Source organism: Drosophila yakuba, chromosome X, assembly GCF_016746365.2.
Source record: "Drosophila yakuba strain Tai18E2 chromosome X, Prin_Dyak_Tai18E2_2.1, whole genome shotgun sequence".
NCBI lineage: Eukaryota > Metazoa > Arthropoda > Insecta > Diptera > Drosophilidae > Drosophila > Drosophila yakuba.
The window spans coordinates 11,978,651-12,001,792 of record NC_052526.2 but is presented as its reverse complement, the minus strand read 5'-3'; the positions used below and the strand labels follow the sequence as shown (position 1 = coordinate 12,001,792).

General features: G+C 43.8%; 4 protein-coding genes across 10 annotated transcripts in view; 2 read left to right on the top strand and 2 right to left on the bottom strand.

The window, feature by feature from the left end:
* LOC6525125 (polyglutamine-repeat protein pqn-41) overlaps positions 1-7,889 on the top strand; it is a 39,488-nt gene extending 31,599 nt beyond the window's left edge. For all 5 annotated transcript variants that reach the window (XM_015190621.3, XM_039370141.2, XM_015190619.2 and 2 more), the window contains 5 exons: positions 545-1,411; positions 1,789-4,136; positions 4,200-4,359; positions 4,425-4,593; positions 4,654-7,889. In XM_015190621.3, the coding sequence (XP_015046107.2) occupies positions 545-1,411; positions 1,789-4,136; positions 4,200-4,359; positions 4,425-4,593; positions 4,654-4,873 (3,764 nt within the window). In that variant the 3' untranslated portion in view covers positions 4,874-7,889. The remainder of the gene's footprint in view (positions 1-544; positions 1,412-1,788; positions 4,137-4,199; positions 4,360-4,424; positions 4,594-4,653) is intronic.
* Positions 7,890-9,706: 1,817 nt separating this feature from the next.
* Positions 9,707-10,567, bottom strand: LOC6525124. Its single transcript, XM_039372801.1, has 4 exons — positions 10,221-10,567; positions 10,095-10,160; positions 9,899-10,022; positions 9,707-9,843 (listed from the first exon to the last, which is right to left on the bottom strand). The coding sequence occupies exons 1-2, from the start codon at positions 10,462-10,464 to the stop codon at positions 10,114-10,116; spliced, it is 291 nt and encodes a 96-aa protein (XP_039228735.1). The 5' UTR covers positions 10,465-10,567; the 3' UTR covers positions 9,707-9,843; positions 9,899-10,022; positions 10,095-10,113.
* Positions 10,568-10,620: 53 nt separating this feature from the next.
* On the bottom strand, positions 10,621-13,727 carry LOC6525123 (collagen alpha-2(I) chain). Of its 2 annotated transcripts, none has more exons than XM_039372793.1 (2): positions 13,595-13,727; positions 10,621-11,135 (listed from the first exon to the last, which is right to left on the bottom strand). In XM_039372793.1, exon 2 carries the CDS (start codon positions 11,050-11,052, stop codon positions 10,735-10,737), a length of 318 nt encoding a protein of 105 aa, XP_039228727.1. In that variant the 5' UTR covers positions 11,053-11,135; positions 13,595-13,727; the 3' UTR covers positions 10,621-10,734. The 2 variants fall into 2 exon arrangements, with proteins under 2 accessions (XP_039228727.1, XP_002100961.1); XM_002100925.3 differs by lacking the exon at positions 13,595-13,727 and adding an exon at positions 11,796-13,190.
* Positions 13,728-13,878: 151 nt separating this feature from the next.
* LOC6525121 (neprilysin-3) lies at positions 13,879-21,970 on the top strand. 2 transcript variants are annotated; one of them, XM_015190618.2, is made up of 9 exons: positions 13,879-14,017; positions 16,462-16,578; positions 17,316-17,478; positions 17,550-17,670; positions 17,739-18,053; positions 18,115-18,609; positions 18,663-19,492; positions 19,808-19,950; positions 20,026-21,970. In XM_015190618.2, exons 1-9 carry the CDS (start codon positions 14,006-14,008, stop codon positions 20,200-20,202), a joined length of 2,373 nt encoding a protein of 790 aa, XP_015046104.1. In that variant the 5' UTR covers positions 13,879-14,005; the 3' UTR covers positions 20,203-21,970. The 2 variants fall into 2 exon arrangements, with proteins under 2 accessions (XP_015046104.1, XP_002100959.2); XM_002100923.3 differs by lacking the exon at positions 13,879-14,017 and adding an exon at positions 15,582-15,771.
* Positions 21,971-23,142: the final 1,172 nt, after the last annotated feature.

Below are 23,142 nucleotides of genomic sequence, written 5' to 3'. Positions count from 1 at the left end.
TTTCATTTTTTCGGCCAGGCCAACTTTCACTTTATGCATTGTTGCCGCACTTCACTTCACATCGACTCGAATTGCACTTGCCGCCGTAAAAGTCCTCTGGCGGGGATCCTGAATGGCAAATACTTACAGTCCTAGGACATCATTTTTACACCCTAAATTTTCTGTGGCTTCCAGTTGAACATAAATCAATAGAAGGATCAGTCCGAAACCGACGTGGCAAACAAAAGAAGCCATCTCACTTCCGCCTTACCCATGATTTTCTAAATATTCATTTGACTGTCCTATGAGATTCCTAGTGAATTAAGCAGGAATCAAGCTGTACTATATCAAGCATATGAGCAAATTATCAAATATTTTTTATTGGTATATAAAGCAGCAATAATTTCGTTTAGAAAATAAATCAATTATCAGCGTATTGAGTGATAAGCATGGACTGTTTCAATACCTAAACCATCATCTAACTGATTGCAAATAACGATTGTGTAAATTGAAATAGATTAACACATTTGACTAATGATCTACTATCTTTTACTTCCCGTTGCAGGTTACTATCAGCCGGCTGGACCGCTGATCTCACCGCATGTGATCGCCGCACCGCCGCCGCCTGCACAAGTGAAGAAGCTGCAGGAGGAGGACAGTCCCGTTCCAGCCGCCGGTTCACCCACGCAGCTGCAGCAACAGGCTGCCGCAGAAGCCGCCGCCGCCGCCGAACAGGCGGCAGCCCAATCCCAGTCACAGTCGCAGAGCCAAACGCACGGACACGCCCATAGCCACGCCCACAATCCGCAACAGGCGCAGCATCCGCCACAGCCACAGCCGTATCCGGCCGGCGCCGTGGCGGCCGCAGCCGCGGCAGCCGCCGCCCACCAGGGTGTGCCCTACTCCCGCTCGATGCACGCGGCCCAGATGCACTACTCGACCGGCTATCCGCCCAACTACTACGCGCCATATCCGGGCGAGGTCATGTGCTACTCGCCGCCCACCTACCCGCCCTACTTCTCGAGCAAAGTCTATCAGCCGTCGCATCCCGCCCATCCCGCCGCCCATCCGCAGGGTCCACCGCCGCCAGGCGCCTATCGCCGTTACCCGTACTACCAGCACGCCGGTCCGCCGCCGCCGCACGAGCTCTACGAACAGCAGCCGCCCCCGCCGCCCGTCTCATCCGGAACGGTGTCCGGGCCGGCGCAACAGCAGCCGCCCACCAGCAGTTCAGCAGCCGTAGGCGCAGGCGGAGCAGCAGCAGCGGGAGCACCATCCGGCAGCCAGTTGGTTCCGGCACACCAACAACAGCACCAGCAGCAGCACTTGGAGCACTACCCGGGACCGCCCAGCTACTACGCCGGATACAGTCCCGGCGGAGGAGCGTCCGCCGGCCAGTGCTACACGCGTGGACTGCAAGGGCCGTATATGGGTAAGGAAAAGTATGGTCCAGTCCCGGATGCATGACAGCCACTGCGAGGAGTTGCCTACTAAGCTAGCCAGGAAATCGATTACACTTTAATGTAGAAAATTGAAATGAGAAATGGCTATCAAATAATATGCTACATGGGATTATTCTGAAACACGAAGAATCTTTAAAGAGAAAAGTCTGATTTTAATACCCATTTCGCCTGTTTGTAGAGAAGGTTCCTTGTTTGTACTTTAGAATGTAGAAAATCACCTTTTTGTTAACTTTAAAGTAAATAGTAACCATTGCGACTAGATACAGACACTGGCGAAGACGATTAGTTGGCAACACTGCTTAGTATGTGCGCACATCTAATACCGATACATTTTTGTCATTCGCAGAGTATCCACCGCAGTGTCCCTGCCCAATGCCTCAATCGTGTCCAAAAAACGTCCATACTGGGCCTCATATTGGTAGCAACATCATCAGCAACATCGACCAGAGCAGCAGCAAGAACAGCAGCAGCTGCAGCAGCAGTATGTTGCTGAGTGCCACGAGCAACAGCAACATCAGCGGCAGCAGCAGCACCTTGGCTGCCTGCAGCAGCGCTACGACAACAACCACAGCGTCAGCGTTGACTACCAGTAGAGGCCCAGTGAAAAATGTGACCCCCAACAATAGCAACAGTAGCGACCACACCAGCAACAGTTGCAGCACCGAGACAGGCAACAGCAGCAGCAACAACAGCAGCAACAGCAGCTGCCAGACGATTGAGACGACCTCACGGGCAACAGCAGCAACCAACACGACGAACACGACGGCGACCACGGCCACAACAGGCACCCAGTGCCAGATGCTGGTGAAGACGGAGCTGAAGGGCGAGAATCCTCAGGTTACCAAGATGCAGTACGAGGCGCACGTAATGCCGCCGCCCACTCCGCCGGAGAGCTACTGTGCCAGTGATGAGAAGCTGCTCGATGACCAGGAGCAGGAGGCCGAGCTGGAGCTCCGCCTGCGCCTTGGCTTGGGGCTGGAGAAGAATCACGGTGGACAGCAGCACATCGAGGCGTACGATCTCACCTGTAGCACCCCGCCCCCAGTTACCGTGCCCCAGGCAGCAGCAGTGCCGCGCAAGGCGAGGATTGGCAAGAGCATGGCCAGGGAAATGGTCTATGCTGCCCAGCAGCAGCAGTTGCTTCCGGAGAAGCAGTTAAGGCAGCCAAAGGACGCGGCTGCGAAACAGGAAGCGGAACCAGAGATGCCTTTCGTACTTAAAGCGGAAATCAAAGCAGAGACCAAAATCAAAATCGAGCACGACGGCGAGGCGCAGGCCAGCACACATATCAGCCAACTGCCGGACCTGAAGCCCACCATCAAAACGGAGCCAGAGCAGGAACTGGAGCCAGAAGCGGCTCCAGTACCTTCTGTGACCAAAACGGAACCGGAACCAGAAATGGAGCGGAACCAACAGGAGCAAATGGAACAACAGGAACAGCCAGCTGGCGAGGATCAGCAGTCCACGCCAGGCGGCAGCAAGCAACGCATCAACCTGCTGGCCTCCTCCAGCGGCAACAAGAAGACAAAAACGAACCACAGCTATAAGAGCCTGATCAAACAGGCGGAGCCCAAGAACTACCTGTGCCCCGGTCGCAGGTTCGTCCGTCGACACGGACGTGCTCCGCCCAAATATGTCAAACGGCGTCAAATGATCCTGACGCAGCGGCAGCAGCAGCGAATGCGTCTGCAGCGCCGCGAGCAGCAGCAGCAACGTCGTCAGCAACGTGAGGCAGCTGCAGCAGCAGCAGCAGCAGGAGGAGCAGTAGTGGCCTCCCCATCTCTGGCAGGCACCCCAATGGAGCCAGGATCAGATGTTTCCATCGTAAAGGAGCAGACACCCAACAGCTCGGCCACGCCCAGTGCCTCGCCGAAAAGAGCGCGGCCCCGGAAACAGGAGATTGCTGCGCTGCATCTGCTCGAAGGCTTGGACACAGCACTGAGTCGTGGATACTTCAGTGACCCAGAGCTGAATCACAGCAGTTGCAAGCAGGCGCCGACAGCTGTGGGTGGACTGTATGCTGCCTCCTCGCCGCTAACACAGGCGACCGACCACAGGGGCAAACAGCCCACGGCGGAGAAGCGTTCCAAGTCGGAGACCAAGAAGCCACCGTCTGGAGAAATTTCCGAGTCAGCCCTGCCGTGCAAGAAGCCACGCAAACAGCCTGCTGGCAAGGCGAAGGGCAAGAGCAAGAAGACAACGGGAGCAGCAGCGACAACAGTTGCGTCCGCAGCCGAAACGCAAACGGAAGCGGTAAATGTCTCCACGGTATCCACCCAGGAGACGAATAACAACGAGTATCAGACGGCAGATCTGCAAGCACAAAAGTTCCGCGAGTCTCCGGCTGTCACTGATGCAACGGCTACGGCAACGGGAACAGCCGCCCAGCAGCAGCAGCAACATTCCGACGAGCAACACCAGTTCCTGGTGCCCAGTCAGCCAGCGACAGCTACCGCCGTCGCGGCCCCAGCAGCCACTCCTCCGCCCAGCCGTCAAGGTCATGCGGCGCACACAAAACGGGCCAGATCGCGCTGCAAGTTCGGTAATCGGAAGCGCCAAAAACAGCGACCTGGCGGCGTGAGCTACGAGCTGGATGTGACCCAGCCGCCGGCCACCAAGGCCAATGTGGTGCCCAAGTGGAACAATGGTTGGATGTGGGCCGGCAAGGCGTTCCAGGGTGCCGTCTTTCTCAATGTAAGTTGTTGATTCTCATGTATTAGGCAATTCTTAACTTGAAGTTTTTGTTGTATTTCGTAGAGCGATGATCCGTTGGTGCTGCGCACCTGCTACCCGGCCATGCGGCACGTGGAGGGCGACATCATCCGCATCAGGGACTGTGTGCTGCTCAAGGCCAACGAGGACAACGAGCTGCCCTATGTGGCCAAAGTGGCCCATCTCTGGCAGAATCCTGAGGACGGTGGGTGCCCAAAGATTAATTGCTTGATTGTGAAATGTAAATTAAACACGCTTAATTCAAAACAGGCGAGATGATGATGTCGCTGCTTTGGTACTACCGACCGGAGCATACTGATCAGGGACGGCAGCGTAACGATTGTCCGGACGAGGTATACGCCTCCCGCCACCGCGACCACAACTCGGTGGCCTGCGTCGAGGACAAGTGCTATGTGCTCACCTTCAGCGAGTACTGCAGGTTAGTGGAAGCCGTGGGAAACTCTAAGAGTGTGTTTTACTGACCAGTTTATTGTCATAGGTATCGTCGCCGCCTGCGTGCCGCTGAAGAGGATGTGGAAGACGTAAGCATTGTGCCTCGTCGGCCAAGCAGTGCCACCGCTCCTGGGTTTCCGGTGCGAACGGTGCCGGAACATACCAATCCGGAGCTGGTGATGTTCTGCCGCCGAGCCTACGAGTTCCGGACGCGACGTCTGCTCAAGCTGCCCCAGAAGAGCGGTCTCGTGTGCACCTCCAGCTAGCGCAAGGCATGAGCCATTGCGATCGAGGTCCCATCAACCCAGGCGATAGATGAACTGCGGAGTGTAGGAACATTAGCTTAAATTCGGATTGCAGTGGCAATTGGAGGAGCGTAAGGGAACGATGTGGGGAGTGGAGATGGAGAAAGCCCTGGCAGAGGACAAGGAAATCATAGAGAGAAAGTTACATTGTTTTGATCAGTCTACAGTATTGTTAAAGATATTTTTTGTCTTTGTTGTTAAGAGATATCTGCAAGAAAGAGACCGGGCTGTGCATCTGCATTCGTTGTTCCTAAACAAATTTCGATTGCTCTTGTTGCGCCCGTCGCTCGATGTTTCCTGACCCAAACACACACAGAAACGGACAAGTACACACACACTACCTCTGTCGGGGCAGGAAAGGATCACACACAGCTACACCCAAGACACACGGCTAAACACGGACACACACACAAATACACACACCAGACCAAAATGTAGGCGAAGGCTTTTCACTTAGACGTGAGAATTTTGAGAAAGAAGAGAAGAGGGAGAAGAGGGAAAATGTTGGAAGACAACTGCTAGGCGAAAGCATTAAATACTTTACATTGTATTACATAATTTATTTATTCTGACTACACACCCCACCCCCCGCCAAAACTCCCACACACACGCGGATATTTTTGTTATTAAGTTGTATGTATTTATTATCATTAGTATCGAGTTAGTCAACATTCTGTGTACAGTTTTCCGCTCGCTTTTGCTCTAATCGCTCATGGAATTGGTTTAACCTACTACCGAAAATCATATCCATTAGTTTAGTCCCTTACCATGGCTAAATAGTTATTTGGTGTGCCGCAGAAATCTCTGCAAACCGACTTGGTGCGATTTTATTTGTCTTTTCTCAAAACTAAATCCATTTGTTCTGTAGAGATCTCTGCGGCTTACCGAATAGAGAAAATATTGCTACTTTTTTTTTGTAACTAAGACGTGTTCGGATAGTCGTTGAAATAGTTTTTTTTTTTGGTACAACCGATTTTTGAATCGCCAAATCAAGTCTACCGACTATAAATTGTAATGATTATCGTGCATGTCTGCAAAGAACTTGGAATATTCCGATTATTATTTTAGGAATAACTGAACCAACTAATTAATAATTTAATATCCTAACCTACGGTTTCCACTTTTTTCCATTTACACTCATTTACACATTTACAAATGAGACATCCTCTTCTGTCGTTTAGTCTATAAATTCAGATATAATTAAAACCAGGCTTAACCCATTGATGCTCAGGCAAAAACTTTGCGCACAGACAAACCAATCTAACTATTGACTCTCCAAATTGAGATTTCTGGCTCCAGAGGCGGAAAACTGGATGGCTTGACATCGATTTTTGCTAGGCGCTGTTGGTATATTTTTTTATTTGTTGTTAGTTTTTGTAAGCGATGGAACACACATTTTGTACTCTAATTTGACATATAATTTTTTTGTTTCGTCTTAGTTCGGAAATTTGATTTCAGAGATATAAATTTCTGTATAATACTTTATTCAGCTGCAAACAGTTAACGAGAATCTTTAGGGAAAAAAAAACAACAGAAACAACAACAAGTCACATTATTATATTATATATACATAAATATATCTACGTAGTTCTATATATACAAATATCCGTATTCATAAAATATTTTTTTTAATCCTAATTTAATTTAGCGGTAGCGTTTTTAGTTAATAAGTTGATATTGCAAATAGTTTGTTTTATACCAAATACACAAAAAAAACATTAAGCGATTCTAAGAAACCTATTTATGCACACCCAAACACACACATACATCTATGCACAAGTGTATAGTTTTATGAATATATATATGAATTACATGTATTATTTTTTAAACCAACCACCTGTTTTCCTCATTTTATATTTTTTAACGTGACTTGAGGACGGGCAGAGTTATTCTCGCAAATAGGATACACTCTGCAGATCTGCCGGCCTCGTGGGCGGTTAGCTGTAGTAGGCCAGTAGGCGTGGCAATGTGTAGAGCTATGGATAAAGCAACGTAGGACATGAAGCGAAGATGTTGGAATAGATGCTTGGAATAGAATGTGCAAAAATGATAGAAATCGTATATAAATACACTCATATATAGGGAGCATAGCCAGACATACACATATGATACAAGTATACAACCACAGGAAATCACACACACTCAGACACACGCACACACACACACACGCACACGCATACGAACAAGGAGCGTAAGCTCCATTAATACATATGTATACCTAGAGAAAGCAGGACGACGAAAGAATTCAATTAGTGAAAAATCAAGAAACAACCACAAATTGTAGCCTAAATTACCAAAACAAACAAACAAACAAACAATATATTTGTATGCCATATATATAATATATATATATATATACACAATACATATACATACACATATACAAATACAAATACAAATACATATATATAGATATCTATATATACTGGAGCCTTGTTCCTGCTGGGCCACTGCAAGGACACATATATATTTCTATAGGCAAATTGAAGGAACCACAGGAAGCAACCACAACCGAAAGCAATTCAAGCCAGCTTGTATTATAGACGGGAGGCGTCCAATACTCTGGCGCCTTTCTCATCAGAGTACAGTCGGCCCACACTAACAGGAACACACGAACGAACATACACACTATTGCCTCTGAATACGAATACACGTTATGATGATGAACGATAAACGATGAGCGATGAACGATGAACGATGATGAACACGTTTTTCCGCTGGTTTCTGTTGGACTAATGATCAAAAACTGTGGATCCCCATCCCATATTGTATTTTGTAGAGAAATCTAATAACGTTTAAAAAATACCATTTCATTCCAGTCTTGTCAATGTCCTTCGGCATGATAATTTTCATATAGTTGTTAGTTACATGTACGTCTGTAAGTCTACGGTCTGAAATTTTCTTCAATGTTTGCTTTAAGAAATACATTTGAATAACATTGTAACGTAAATCTGAAAATCCACAACACCACAATCGCAAAATGAACATTAACCAGAGCAAGAACAAAATAAATAATTAAAAAAAACGAGAACGAACAACAACAAAACAAGATCAATAAAACAAATCCAATATAATTATTGTTTATTACTAGACTAATAAATGTATTTTTTGGCAGATTACAAACAGTGTTGTCGATTAATTTGCGCACATTTTCTCCATTTTCCCTTAAAGATTTTCATCATCGTAGCAGCACAACTACTGTTATTGCTGGGATTACCTAGTGCTACCTTCGATCCAGACCAAATCAAGTTCGCACGATGCGGCAATAAAAGCCAATGAGTGCCGTGATATTATACGATTTACTCGACTCGAGAATGCCCTATAAATTTGCTCATTTACTTTAATTCATTTGAAAAACATATTTCATATGATTTATTCAATTTATTTAACAGATCGTTGCACCTAGAATTAAAGATGAGAATATTTCTAGATTTTGGACACATTTTTGCCCATTTTGACGTTGGTGCTTACCAGAGAACCTGCAGAAAAACACCTCGCACAGTACTAAGTACTAAATACCAAATAATACGAAATACTAAATAATTATAAATACTTAATACTAAATAATACTAAAAAATACCAAAATATAAGTGCCCTTCTCTGCGCTTCTCAAAAGTCCTACATAAGCAAACCACTTTTTCGATGTTTTTTTAGTAAAAAATACTAAATGTGTGTGAGTGGTATAGTGGTTTATGTGGCAGCAGAGGATATCAACAATGTGATTTCGACGTACTGGAGGAAGTGCATATTCTCCAGGAGCTACAACCAGCTGTCTGCTCTGACGTGGAAAGAGCTTGAGGAGAGGGTTGAGTAAATGGTAAGAAATGGAGAGAAATGGAGAGAAATAGTGAGAAATGGTGAGAAATTGTGAGAAATGGAGAGGGACTAGTGCTAAACCCGATCAAGAATATCTTATATGTACATATGTATTTCCTTTAAATGTTTGAAAACGCTCTTTGCTGCCTGTTCCTTACTATCATATGTATATAATTTAAATGTTTTACCAATTTCTGAATTAGACGTAATTTCTGTTGACTTTATTATCGTTTATGTCTAGGGTATTTCCTGCTTCGGTGAGTCTGTGGCTGAGGCATGAGTTTGATAATCATCGCCAGCACGTACTTAAGTCTGAGAACTGAAATCAAAAGTGATCACAGAAGTGACATTGACGTGAACTGCGCTGAACGCTGAAATACGAAATATTTTGGTCGGGCAATTAAGTTAATCGCCGGTTAAATTGTTACCTCAGAAATACATAAGTACACATATGTACCCATGTGCATAGAAGAAAGTCAGATATACTTATGCGCTAATTAGTGCCGCCATATGCATGTCTCAATTATCCGCTCGTAATTACATGCAAACATATGTATTCTAGGTGTATTTGCGGTTGCCTATGAGGTCATAAGCCCTGTGACTCAGTTATTTTGGCCCAAAAGCTTTATCAACAGGTGTCAGCCCATATTCCACTCCATACATGTTTGCCGTCTTTGTTTTCGTTTGTGTTCTTTTTGCTTTTTTGCCTTCCGAAGGGGGCGGTGAATTATATGGGCGTTGCTCGCCTAATTATAACAATTGTGTGGGCGTGGTCCAGGAAGATGACGTACCCGATCTGCTAATTCAACTTGTTTATCGTTAGTCACTTAAACTGCGCAGCTGCGTGCGAAGCATTAATTTGGCAAATTCACGATCTTAAATGCGCACGAATCGCATATATGTTGGTTAATTCTTCCGAAAAATATATCCGTCGATTTTCTTTTATATTTATATATAAACGAAATGAAACAATTTGCATTTAATTATTAATTTATTTTTCGTACGAAAGTAGTTGGAAGCCTGAAAGGACAATCACTTATAAATTTACGTTTTTGCAATCAAATAAATGCATAAATATATAACACAGCCGAATTTCTTGAAATATTCAGTTTTAGCTGGAAAATAAAGGGTTAATATCTATAAGGCCCAAATGCTATTTAAATATCTTACCATTTCAGGCTGTAAAAGTGGCAACAAAAAGTATTCAATTTGGTGCGAGGCCACAAAATCATGCAGTACTAAAATTTGTTAAAATATGGAAATTCCAAAATTTACATAAGAAATGCTGCATTTCCTGGAAATAATATTTATATGTGTATAACAAAAATAAAACACGCTTTAAAATGGTATAATCAAAAAAACCTACGTATAATCAGCAATCCCTCTTAGGTATAAAATTCAAATAGTTCCCTGGACGAAACTCTCAATGGTCCTTTAAAAAAAAAATGGTCTTTAAATTCTTTTACACCAAATTGATGCGAATATAGCTTACTCTTGTACTTTGTCTTTCTTGTAGTGCTTGCCGTATTAATGTAGTAGTTATCCTCCTGTTTGCGGATTTTACTCTTCCTGATTAACTCATTGAGGGCCTTGTTAACTGGGCCGATTACTTTCCTCACCTGGGTGCTGGCAGTGGTGCTCACCGCCTTCAGGATCACCTTTTTGGGTGCGGAGCCACCCATGACGATTATGGACTGGAGCACCAGATGGCTTATTTTCGTTTTGCCAGGCCGCATTTGAATGGCAAGTGTTTGCAGTGTACAAATGTTTACAAAATAATTTTTCCGAACACGTTGTTACTGAAATGAAATTTATTCTTTGATAATCAATAAAGTTTTCCAAGCCTACTTGGTGTGCTAAACAATCAACCTTCCAGTAGAAAAAACATTGTCTAGATTTTAAGTTTTTTGTATTTAATGATGCATTTACACAACTGAAAACTTTACATAAATTAAGCTTAGAGACTAATTAAAAAAAAAAAAAAACGATCCCACGCTGCAACCGCATCAAAGTCTCATGCCCGCCAAGGCCAATCCAAGTGCTATGGTCACGGTGACGCCCATCGAGCTGGCGAAGATTGCTCCACCATTGTGGTAGCCATAGGATCCCGGGTAGTTGGGATCCGGCCGTACGCCCATGTAGCCCGGCTGACCCGGCTGACCCACCTGGTTGCCGTAGGAGAAGGGACGACCATGCTCGTCAGTGCCGCTCACGTAGTAGGCTCCATTGCCGCCCGCTCCGCCGTAGGAACCACGCGAATCGATGCCGGCATATCCGTAGCTGTACTGCGGATCCTGGCCACTCAGACTTCCCGGCGGATGCATCCCGCTGGACTGGGCGTTCGAGTAGACGCCCACGCCGCCCGCATTCCCATTGTTCCAGTGCACCGTGCCGGCCTGGGCATCCACTGGATTCAAATGAAATATAGTTCAATAAGTGTTGGTAACTAGTTAAAAGGTAATTTCCGCCATCATAAATCACACGCCTTCTCCTGTATGAAAAAAAGCTGACATCGTTATCAAACTAAGACCAAATACTATTACACATTTTATAAAAAATAATTTGAAAAATGTCCTCAGTTAGATGGTTTCAATTAAACGTGTTCACATTTTTTAATAAAAAAAATATTTACACAGATTAAAAACAATTTCTAAATCATTTTTGTTAAATGCAGAAAAAAAATGCAATAATTAACATTTTAGATTGCTTGACTGTTAATGATTTAACCATTTTATACGCTTCTCAAGTCAGTTAAAAATGTTAAAACTTCAACCTGAAATTCCCGTATTTTAAAAACATTCAGTATAATTGAAAATGTGCAAACTGCGTAAGTAAGCATTAAATAAAACATTTTATTCCGTTTTGAAAAAAAAAGATCAATATGATGTGATGGGAATATTCCAGTGCTTAATTCTCCATCAGAAGTTTCAATTGAAATTTGTTTACTTGGCATTGTCGAAATGGCATACGATATGTAAGAGTACGCAGCGTTATTTTCCATGTTTATTTATAGTGGGATTCGTGCGACTTTTCATATACTTGAATTTCATGGGACCGTTTCACTCACCAGCACTAAAATGAACAAGTGCCAACGCGATCACAATGACGATCAGAATGCGATTGAAATTCGACATGTTTTCCGAATGCGCGTTTGACTCAAACTAAACCGCTTCCAAAGTGCCGTTGACGGTTTTAAACTCGATTCCCAAGCCCGGCTCTCAGTCATTAGCAACAATAGCGATTTGCTGCCTGAGTCATCTTTGTTGGTGTTTATTTACTTAACTCGCATGGAGCTGTAGTTTCGGTGGGGTATGGTCGATATAGGCACTTTATTGAACATGCCCTCTTGAAAAACACTAAAATGCTTATCAGAAATCGCTGTACATTAAGTTGCCAGACCTATCAACTACAGAAAATGGTATTGGCATACATATAACGAAAGAAAATAGGTAATATATTTGGGTAAAATGTTACAACTAGGTATTATAACAAAGAACAAATATTTTTGGTTGGCTGTGAGTAATGGGTGCCTTATAGTTCAAACGCTCTTCTTAATTCTTCTGCTGAATTCAATTAATAAAAAAATTAAATTAAATTAATTTGATATTAAATTTAGCTACATACCAAGTTCATTCATTGTTAAAACACCCACCTTTCTTTTTATTTTCACCACTTGCATATGAGATTATTTTCTCTTCGATTAAAAAACATAAAACTGCTTTTTTTTCCAATTGAGAACACGCAACTTAAAGCGCTTTGATGTTCGAGTCTCGAAATGCTTTTTGTTTTGCTGTTTAGAACACGATAATTGGTTGGGTCATTAATGATATGCACGACACGGGCCAGGGTCATCATGGGTTAAGGTGTGCTCCCATGTTGGTTTGCCCCAGAAGTCCAGATGCATAGATCTCCTGGGAAATGCTTCGATGATCGCCCGAATTGCATTCAAAACTTCGTTGATCTTTTATGACCAAGTATATTTTGCATACCCATATACATATTTACATACACATTTACATGTATATTGTTGTCCATCCGTTTCGCACCTTTCAGGTGATGCAGATGGGGCGCTTTTGGGGGGCGGAGAAACAATGCAGGCACGTTGTGGCTGCCGTTCGACCAAAAATATACATATGTAGAAAATGAAAAATGAAAAATGAAAAGGCCACAATACAATTGGTGGGCAAGTGCGAATTGTTTGCTTTCTCAGTTGTGACGTAAAGCAATTTGGGTCGACCGATAGGGTAATGCTCATGGAATCCATCCATGCAGTGCGATTCGAAACTATTCAATAGCTTATGTTTGTATTTTTGTTGCTCTGCAAAAGGGTAGATAGTGAAAGTGAATAGTGAATAGTAGCTTCTGCCATTCGACTGTTCATGTTCATTGACGACTATTCATACCCATTGCTCGCACAGTAAAAGTTTGTATGGAGTTTTCGAAATTAGTTAGATCTGATATGGTAAAAATGCAATTGTTCCAAAAATATATATAAAACATTTATTTATCTGTTAAGTTTCTTAAATATTGAAATACTCACTTTGAGAATAATAATAGAAAATTAAATCGCCCAATAATAATTTGTTATAAACCATTTTTGAAACAATTTTTTGTTATTTTTCAGTTACAATAAAATAATAGCCGATTAATTGAGTATTTTGAAATTCGTTAGCTTTGGATATTCGATTACGTGATAGCAAAGTGGCTGACTGGCTGGCAACGCCGGCACTGGCAAGTGCGCGTAGCGTTGCCACCGGGCAAACAGATCCTGCGCAGTGGACCAAGTTCTCCGTCCAAGGGTTCAACTCGCCCCGTCGCCCCTTCCTGCCCAGCATTTCGCTCCCTGTTCGTGTGTGTTTTGCTCACCTACTACGTTTGTGTTATGGTTTTTCCTTTTTTCGGGGCACTCCAACCACCACCCGCCTCCCAGCGCCGAGTGAAATTGGAGAGGAAAAGCTAGTTCGAGTGCGATTACCGCTGCTGTTGGTGCTTGTGCTGGTGCTGCTGCTGGAGCTGGCTGTCAGTGGCTCGAGTTGGCCGTGTTGGTGGATACCGTTGCCGTTTTTGTGGCTCAGAGCGGTTTGTTTGCCCGCGAGCGGAATGCAGATAAGCGCGTTTTAAATGTATTACTGATCGCTCGTATGTAATACCCAAATACGAGGGTCGCCCAAAACTTTATCGAAAGTGCAACAATAAATCGGAAAAAAAGGGTCGTGAAAAGCGTGCGAGCAGGGTGCTGGAAAAATTGCATTGCCTTCTTTCTAGCGCACAAAGAAAATGAGCGCAAAGGTAGGCCAAGAGCGCGCCTCTCTCTGTCGCTGTATGTGTGTGTGTGTGTGTGAGTGTGTGAGTGTGTGAGTGTGTCCTGAATGTGAGTGTGTCCTGAATGTGTGTGCAATCAAAAGTTCCATCCCCATCCCCATCCACATCCCCAGCTCCATCAAACAGTAGGACTCAAAGTTATAATTCCATTTGCAATTGAATAAATGCATCCCAGCCACGCCCCCTCTGCCTCTCACACATCTAAGCTGCTCCGATTTTAGGGTCCTTGGTATACAGAAATTGCAGGGATTGCAACACAAATCACGACGTAGAGTCCCCATCGAGCTACCATATGGTATGGTGGCATGTAGCCAGGATACTCGGAGGTGGCATAACGACGGATAATGGCGACTCAAGAGCACTGCCAGATTTCAACTCAGTGCAGCTCAAGTGAAGTCCCATTGTGGCGATTCCGAATCCATACACTTCTCATCTGTTGCCCTATTGCACTGTTGCACTATTAACTTTCAGATGTTCATTAAAACTCCTTTGGAGTGCCACTACTACACTACTGATAGAATAGCAAATGTTTGAGTGAAATTTCCCTATTTTGATGATAGCTGCTTATGAAATTAGTTCATCATGTTCAATGGTACCTAATGATGCATCATCATATCCAATAAAGTTATGAATTTTACCACAAAGGTTTCAAATAATACTTAAGACGTCATTCCTGTTTATTTGCCTATCCAAGTCCCACCTTTCAATGGTTTTCCATCGCCCATTTTCCAATACATTAGCCGATTTGATTGGGGGGGCAAAAGGAGTGCTCGTTAGGCATAAAGCCATTTAATGCCTGTTTACATTCAACAGTCTGCTGAATGTCAGTTGGTGTGCAGAGTGTGTTTACATTGCGATGGTAAATTAGTCCAGACTGAGAAATACCCCTTGCTTAATGCGTTTTAAACTACCAGCTACCAACTACGCCATCTATCTATCTATGTATCTATCATATCGTGCCCATCTATCATATTTCATTTATATCGCCTGTTGTCTGACACCAGATCACGTTCGTAAATCTATATCAAAAGCTTAGAGATACCAATTTGAAGGCAGCTCACACTATGAGCCACATTAATGGGCAAACAAATCGACTGCGAAAGGCGTCATATGGCGCCTTTTCAAATCGACATTAGAATATTTGGCATACCGGCGATGGCAACTGTAATATGAAAATGCACATAAACAAGGCCGAATGTTTTGGGTATATTGCATTGTGTTAATTGAATACATATGCCGCCGTCTCTTCTTCTCGTTTCTATTAAATGCCTAGTGTATGCCTATAGTATATTGTATCCATTTCGACTACATCATCTTGGCACCAGCAGCAGTCACACACACACACACACATACACACACACACACAGCCGCCAGTCAATTAATTTGAGTACAATGCAAAACTATTCAATAGATGTTTTTTCTACTTTCGGGCATTGCGGCGGAATTGGATGGGTGGTCGCAGAACTCGGAACTCGCAGTCCCTGAGTTCCGAAGCTCGCCGGATTCTCCGGATTTGCCGGGCTCGACCGCCAGTGCCTTGCGAGCGGTCATGGGCTAAGCACGGAAATCGTATCGTTGCCGCGCTCCGTTCTCCTCTACCGCTCATCCCGACAAAATTCCAAATACAAAAACCAAAAAAAATAAACACACTACCACATACCGTGCACGCCGAACACACATTGTAGATGTTTGCCAAAATGTGGCTTTCCGACTGCCGTTCGGTATGTCCGTGTTTTCAGCTTTTGTATCAGCATTTTTCGTTGGTGATAGCTGATTTTCGCGATAGCCATGATAGCATGGAATGCAGACAAGTGGTTGAGAATGGTTTTTGTTTTGGCTTAACCCTTAGGCTTTCGCAGTGTATGTGCTTTGAGACTTTGGTATTTCTTTCCACTAACAATAATGGTGTTTCATGAGCAAGTTTCACTTGAAAGCAAGTTCTATTCTGTTGCAATTATATACAAGTATTCTACAAATCAAGATATTCTAATTGCTAGAGTAATTTGCAAAATGTTGTTGAGACCATTTCATACGTAAACGTTCATATCAGCTAAAAAAAAATAAAAACCCTAAGCAAATGGAAAACTTTGAATGCGGCTGCTGACACAAGGGTTAACACTTTTGAGTACATAGAGCCGCATATGAAAATGGGCAGCGGTGGGGGATGTGAGAGAAATATAAAGCACAAGGCGTTGAGTGAGCGCTAAAGAACGCACGGTGTATCTACACAATCCGAGCGGAAAAGCTTCGCTATGTATCTACGGATACCATGGGCCACTTATCAGATGCCCTACACCCAAACATGTGATAGCAGAGGGCAGCAACATATAATACATATCTATCTAAATATCTATATAGCTAACAGATACGCTCTATCTCAGGGAATAACAATGATTCGTTTCTTATTCCAGATGACGCGCTACAAGCAGACCGAATTCACGGAAGATGACTCCAGTTCCATTGGCGGCATTCAGCTAAACGAGGCGACCGGCCACACGGGCATGCAGATACGCTACCACACCGCCCGGGTATGTGAGAAACTTCTCGGGAAACCCCCCTGGTTGCAACACCACCCGTGCAACGCAATTGAGGCACAGACAGCCACTTAGTCGTCGTTGGGCTCCAGCTTTATCTCTTTATCTCTGTGGCAATGACCCAAAAACGAGTGGCGAATGGGGCCAACGTGAGCGCTTTTCTCATTTGCTCGAAGGTTGCCAGTTGACAGTGAAAAGTCTGCTCTTATGCGTGGGAGCTGCAGCTGGTGTGAGCTTTTCCCTCTGCATTCCCTACATAAGACGGGGTCACAATGGTTTTGAGATGTCATTTGATGTGATGTTATTCCGTAAACACTTGTCCGTAAATCTATCACCTTTAATCTATCACCTTTGCACACGCCTTGGATACACTTTGGATACACTTTGTATTCACATTTTAAGCTAACTTTCAAACATAACCCATCTTTGTCTTCGGAGAGTGTATTCCAAAGTCGGTGTGGCCACTGAGAAATCATTTATAAGCCAAATTCCTCTCCACCTCTGCGGTATATGGAAAAATTAGCCGGCAAGTGGCGTATGCTTACGAGATTGATGCCATGTAGATAATAGTTACCCCCCAATGTATACGAGTTTGAACTCATTTGAACCGCCGTCGCCTTGTTTACAAAACACAATTCGCTGGAAAAGATTTATGGAGAGGAATCTTTTGTGCCGCCATGGAGGCCAGATTGATTGTTGGCTAATGCGGCTAATGCGTTTCCATTCCACAGGCTACATGGAATTGGCGCTCGAGAAACAAGACGGAGAAGTGGCTGCTCATCACCACCTTTGTGATGGCCATCACGATCTTCACGCTGCTGATTGTCCTTTTCACAGATGGCGGCAGCAGCGATGCGACCAAGCACGTCCTTCATGTCCAGCCGCACCAGAAAGGTATGATGATCTTGGTTGACAATGATCTTGGAATTTGCTTAAACTCACATACTCAATCGCCTCTCTTACAGATTGTCCTTCGGGCAATGAGCTGCCTTGCTTGAACAAGCACTGCATCTTTGCGTCGAGCGAGATCCTTAAGTCCATCGATGTGACCGTGGATCCCTGCGATGACTTCTACGGATATTCCTGGTGAGTTAACTAAAAGTAATTGAACATTGTTCATGGAGTGCGAGTAACTATTTGGCTGAATTTTGTAGTAATCAGTGGATCAAGAACAATCCCATACCCGAGGGTAAATCCACGTGGGGCACCTTTGGCAAGCTGGAGCAAATGAATCAGTTGATAATCCGCAACGTACTGGAGAAGCCGGCAAAGAGCTTCAAGTCGGACGCGGAGCGTAAGGCCAAGATCTACTATGAATCCTGCCTGGATGCGGATGAGCACATGGAGAAGCTGGGGGCCAAGCCCATGAACGATTTGCTGTTGCAGATCGGAGGATGGAATGTGACCAAGAGCGGCTACAACGTGACCAATTGGACGATGGGAAACACGCTCAAGATTCTGCATAACAAGTGAGTTAAGTAGGATACCCGATGATCCACATATATAGTTACGAATCATACATCTCTGCAGATACAACTTCAACTGCCTGTTTGGCTGGGCGATCGGGGAGGACGACAAGAACTCCTCGCGTCACGTCATCCAGATCGATCAAGGTGGACTGACGCTGCCCACCGCCGACTACTACAACAACAAGACGGACAATCACCGCAAGGTGCTCAACGAGTACATTGAGTACATGACCAAGGTGTGCGTCCTGCTGGGGGCCAATGAATCGGATGCCCGCGCCCAGATGATCGGCGTCATTAACTTTGAGAAGAAGCTGGCCAACATTACCATTCCGCTGGAGGATCGCCGCAACGAGGAGGCCATGTATCATCCAATGCAGCTGCGACAGTTGTCCAAACTGGCGCCGTTCCTCAACTGGACGGATCACTTTGACAATGCCATGCAGATGGTGGGTCGACGGGTCACCGACGACGAGGTGGTGGTCGTCTACGCACCCGACTTCCTCAAGAACCTATCGGACATCATCCTCAAGATGGAACAGACCGAGGAGGGAAAAATGTGAGTGAACTAAAAGGGAGAAAGTGCGTGTTCTGAATCTCTGATCCTTTCAGCACCTTGAACAATTATCTCGTCTGGCAGGCGGTACGCACGCTGACCAGTTGCTTGTCGAAACCATTCCGGGATGCCTATAAGGGCGTGAGGAAGGCCCTCATGGGTTCGGATGGCGGCGAGGAGATCTGGCGTTACTGCGTCTCGGACACGAACAATGTGGTTGGATTCGCCGTCGGCGCCATCTTTGTGCGTCAGGCTTTCCACGGCGAGTCGAAACCGGCGGCCGAGCAGATGATCTTCGAAATTCGCGAAGCCTTCAAGAAGAATTTGCAGAACCTGACCTGGGTGGACAAGCAGACGCGCGAGAAGGCCATCGAGAAGGCCAATGAGATCTCGGATATGATTGGATTTCCCGACTATATTCTGGATCCCGTGGAACTGGACAAGAAGTACGCGGAGTTGAACATCACGCCGAATGCGTACTTTGAGAACAACATCCAGGTGGCCATCTACAATCTGAAGAGCAACCTGAAGCGTCTCGACCAGCCGGTGAACAAAACCAACTGGGGCATGACCCCGCAGACGGTGAACGCCTACTACACGCCCACCAAGAACCAAATCGTCTTTCCCGCCGGCATCCTGCAGACGCCCTTCTTCGACATCAACAACCCCAAGAGCCTAAATTTCGGGGCCATGGGCGTGGTTATGGGCCACGAGCTAACACACGCCTTCGATGATCAGGGGCGTGAGTACGATAGGTTTGGCAACATCAATCGCTGGTGGGACTCCAAGAGCATTGAGCGGTTCAACGAAAAGTCCGAGTGCATCGCCCGGCAGTACAGTGGATACAAGATGAACGGACGCACCCTCAACGGCAAGCAGACGCTGGGTGAGTAATCTATGGGATATGCAGGATGATCTATAGAAGATCTGTAGGGCGATATGTAGATGGTTTATCAGATATCCGGAATTCCAGTAATGATCACAGTTTGGTTTATCGTGTTTGCGGTGTTAGAGTTCTCAAGTGGTTCTAACTACATATATGTGTACCCAATTGCTGAGTGAATAATTGAGATGATTCTGGTTGACTTATTGTAAACTTAAATCAAATGTCATGTTATAAGCAAGGCAATACTTTGAAATATTTATGAAAACGATGTTCGCTATTAACACTTGATTGTATTTATTCATTTAATCCGAATAGGCGAAAACATAGCCGACAATGGCGGTCTGAAGGCGGCCTACCACGCCTACCAGCGCACCAAGAGCGACCGGGATGTGGATGTCTTGAAGCTGCCGGGTCTGAATCTCACGCACTCGCAGCTCTTCTTTGTGTCCTTCGCCCAGGTGAGTGCTAATGATATTCCCAACTGTGTTACCGGGAATAATGCGTATTTTGTGATTTGTTGTGATTTCCTTAAGGTCTGGTGCTCCAGCACAACGGATGAAACGAACCTGCTGCAGATGGAGAAGGATCCGCACTCGCCATCGCAGTTTCGTGTGATCGGCACATTGTCGAACATGAAGGAGTTCGCCGAGGTATTCCAGTGCAAGCCCGGCAAACGGATGAATCCCACCGAGAAGTGCGAGGTGTGGTAAGGGGATAGCGCAATTTCGATCTCAGAACGAGCCAAAGATAGAGCCAAAGCCAAAGCCGAGCAACTAGACAACCATTTTAAGGTGCGGATGGTGGTGGGATGCTGATGCAGACGCAGACTGGGAGTTACAGCCTCAAATTGCTGATCCTGTATTCCGGATTTTATTGTTTAAGCCGTGCTCTTTTGTTATTGTTTTTCTGTTTTTTTTTTTTTGTATTATGGTTGCCATTTGTATTTTGTCGAAAGACCGTCAGTCATTGTGCCTATGAAAATGATAGAAACTGACGATAAATTCACGTTCGAACTCCAAGGGGTCTGGAGTGCCGATCTATACATAATAGATCCTGGATCAAGGGACCCTTAACTACATTTGAATGTGAACGCACGAGCTACCAACTATATGGGATGGGTGTGGCTGATATATATATATTTAATGATATATATAGATATGATAACGATAAACGATAACTTAGCTAACTGTAACTTAGCTATTTGTAGAACTATGAATGTATATTGTATTATAAAGATACAAAGTTCGCAGCTCGTGTCCGAAGGATGAAGGATATCTCCCACTAAGATATACCTTCGAAAGAGTTTGAAAAATCTCAATTTTTTTTTTTTCGTAAACTACGATTATGTCGAAGTTCCTGAGTAGGGAATAGAAATGAAATTATGGGCTTGTGGGTGTGAAAGTGAAAGAGATAGAGATAGAGATATAGAATGAGAGGCGAACATTTTTTAAGCTTTTCAGTTGCCAAAGGGAACAGGAAATAACTGAGTGATTAGGTTTTTCATTATTATAAGTTGAAAATTAAAGCACTTTTTTTTACAATTGGAAACTAGCTTATTGTTGTCGTTTTTATTTTGGCTTATTTCCTTGTCAAGCAGAATGTCAAATAGTCGAATGGCAGGAATGGGAATGGATAGAACACAAACCAACACCAATTAATTAATAATCGCTCAAATATTGAGACATAAAGCCAACCAAATTGGACATCGTTTCTTTTGTACGAAAGAAAAACATATCAGACTAAGATGATGTGAACAAAAGCCAACACCAACCACGTATATCTATGGAATTTTACTAAGCACCAACTCGGAATCAATCCAAAAATGCTAGCTATAAGATATAGGACATCCTCAAGCCGAATCAGTCAGAGCACAAAACTCCACTTTAGCTAGACAATATATGGCCAAAAGGTTTTTCGGTTCACTAGCCCCATTCTCAAGGGCGTTTCCATTTACATATGTATGTAGTCTCGGTTGTTATCTATATATTTTTGATTCAGATTTCTATAAACGTACGTACGTCGAATGCATTTATCTCTCCTTTTAGTTTTTACTTTCCCCGAAACATTTAATTTGTAATGCTGGGAGTATCTGGGACACAGAACAAAGTTAAGTTGATGTATTATATATGTATGTATGTATGTGTTTATAGTTTTCCCTAATCATTTGATAGGAAGGGGGAAGGGGGGGTAGCTAAGGGGATGTACTATTAAAACCCCTTTGTATCCATGGAGATATCAAGCAGATGATTTTTGTATTCTATATATGTACTATATGATAGATGAATGATAATGATGATAACTATAATACAAATATTAAAATATTATTAATATACAAACTACATATACATTAACTGAATGTTTAAATGCAAATTATTTTTATTGTCTATTAATAAAGTGTATATGTGCATGTATACATTTGCGGAAACAAAACAATAAATAACGCTATAGTCGAGCGTCCCGACTAAGGGATACCCACTACTCAAACACTGTTATGAACTGCATATGCTGGTGACCTTGGGACGGAGTTTATTAGTGAAGGAACTAACCAGTAACCAGTAAAGTATCAAAGAGTATCAAATTCGCATCTTACCAAGAATCTGATTTCAATCATGATGGAAATGTTGTGTGCTAATGGAAAACCCAAACCCATACAAATAAATACAAGTAGAAACTTGAAAGGAACAAGAAAAATAGCATTTGAAGCATTTGGGAATGTATTACTAACTACATACATTTAAAGTACCTAAATAAATAACAAAAAATGCATGCAGATGGAAAAGTGCATAAGCCAACAGCAAAGCACAAGCGTTGGATTTTCTGCTTTTGCGCGTCTGCTTTTGCTTTTCGCTTTTGCTTTTGGCTTTTGCGCTGTTGCGCTTTTGCTTCCGCACTGTTGCTTTTGCTGTTGCTCTTGCTACATATAATATATATGTATATAAAAGCAACGATGCATTCTCTACTGCGTCATAGAAAACATGAATTTTTAAACTTTTTAACTCCTTAAAGTTCATTTTCATTTAATACCCATGCTGCTTTTACCACCCTCTGAAAATTATAGTTAGAAGTTTCGTGCTTCTGAAATTATGTGCGAGTTCATCATAAATAAATTGGATTCATGCTAGAAATTTGTTTAGCCCCTGTTGATATTTCACTGTCCTAACTATCCTTTGAAAATTATAGTTAAGAATTTTAGTGCTTCCGATATTGCGTGTGAGTTCATCATAAATGAACTAGATTCATTTTGTTCACCACTGATAAGTTATTGCATTGCGACTTGTACAGAGTACGCCGCTGTCTTAAATATTTTTGTGGCCGTCAACAAAATACAGCAATTTTCGCAACTCCTGTGACTCTTAAATCGTTCGAACTTTGACTTTATGACAAAGTTCTAATAAACTTTTGGTGTTGTTGCCAAAACCCAAAACTCACAGAGACACCCACACACACACACTGGCACCCGTATGTGGGAATATACAGAAATGCCGGCAAATTGCTTACATAATAAATAATAATAATAGCGTGCGATTTTTAGCGCAATTTAAATATATTTATGGCACTTGTTTGTTCGCATGTCAGGCGCAAGTTTTAGCCAGACATTTTTGCGCCCACAGAGAATCGACACACAGGTGGGGTGTTGGTGATGCGGTGGC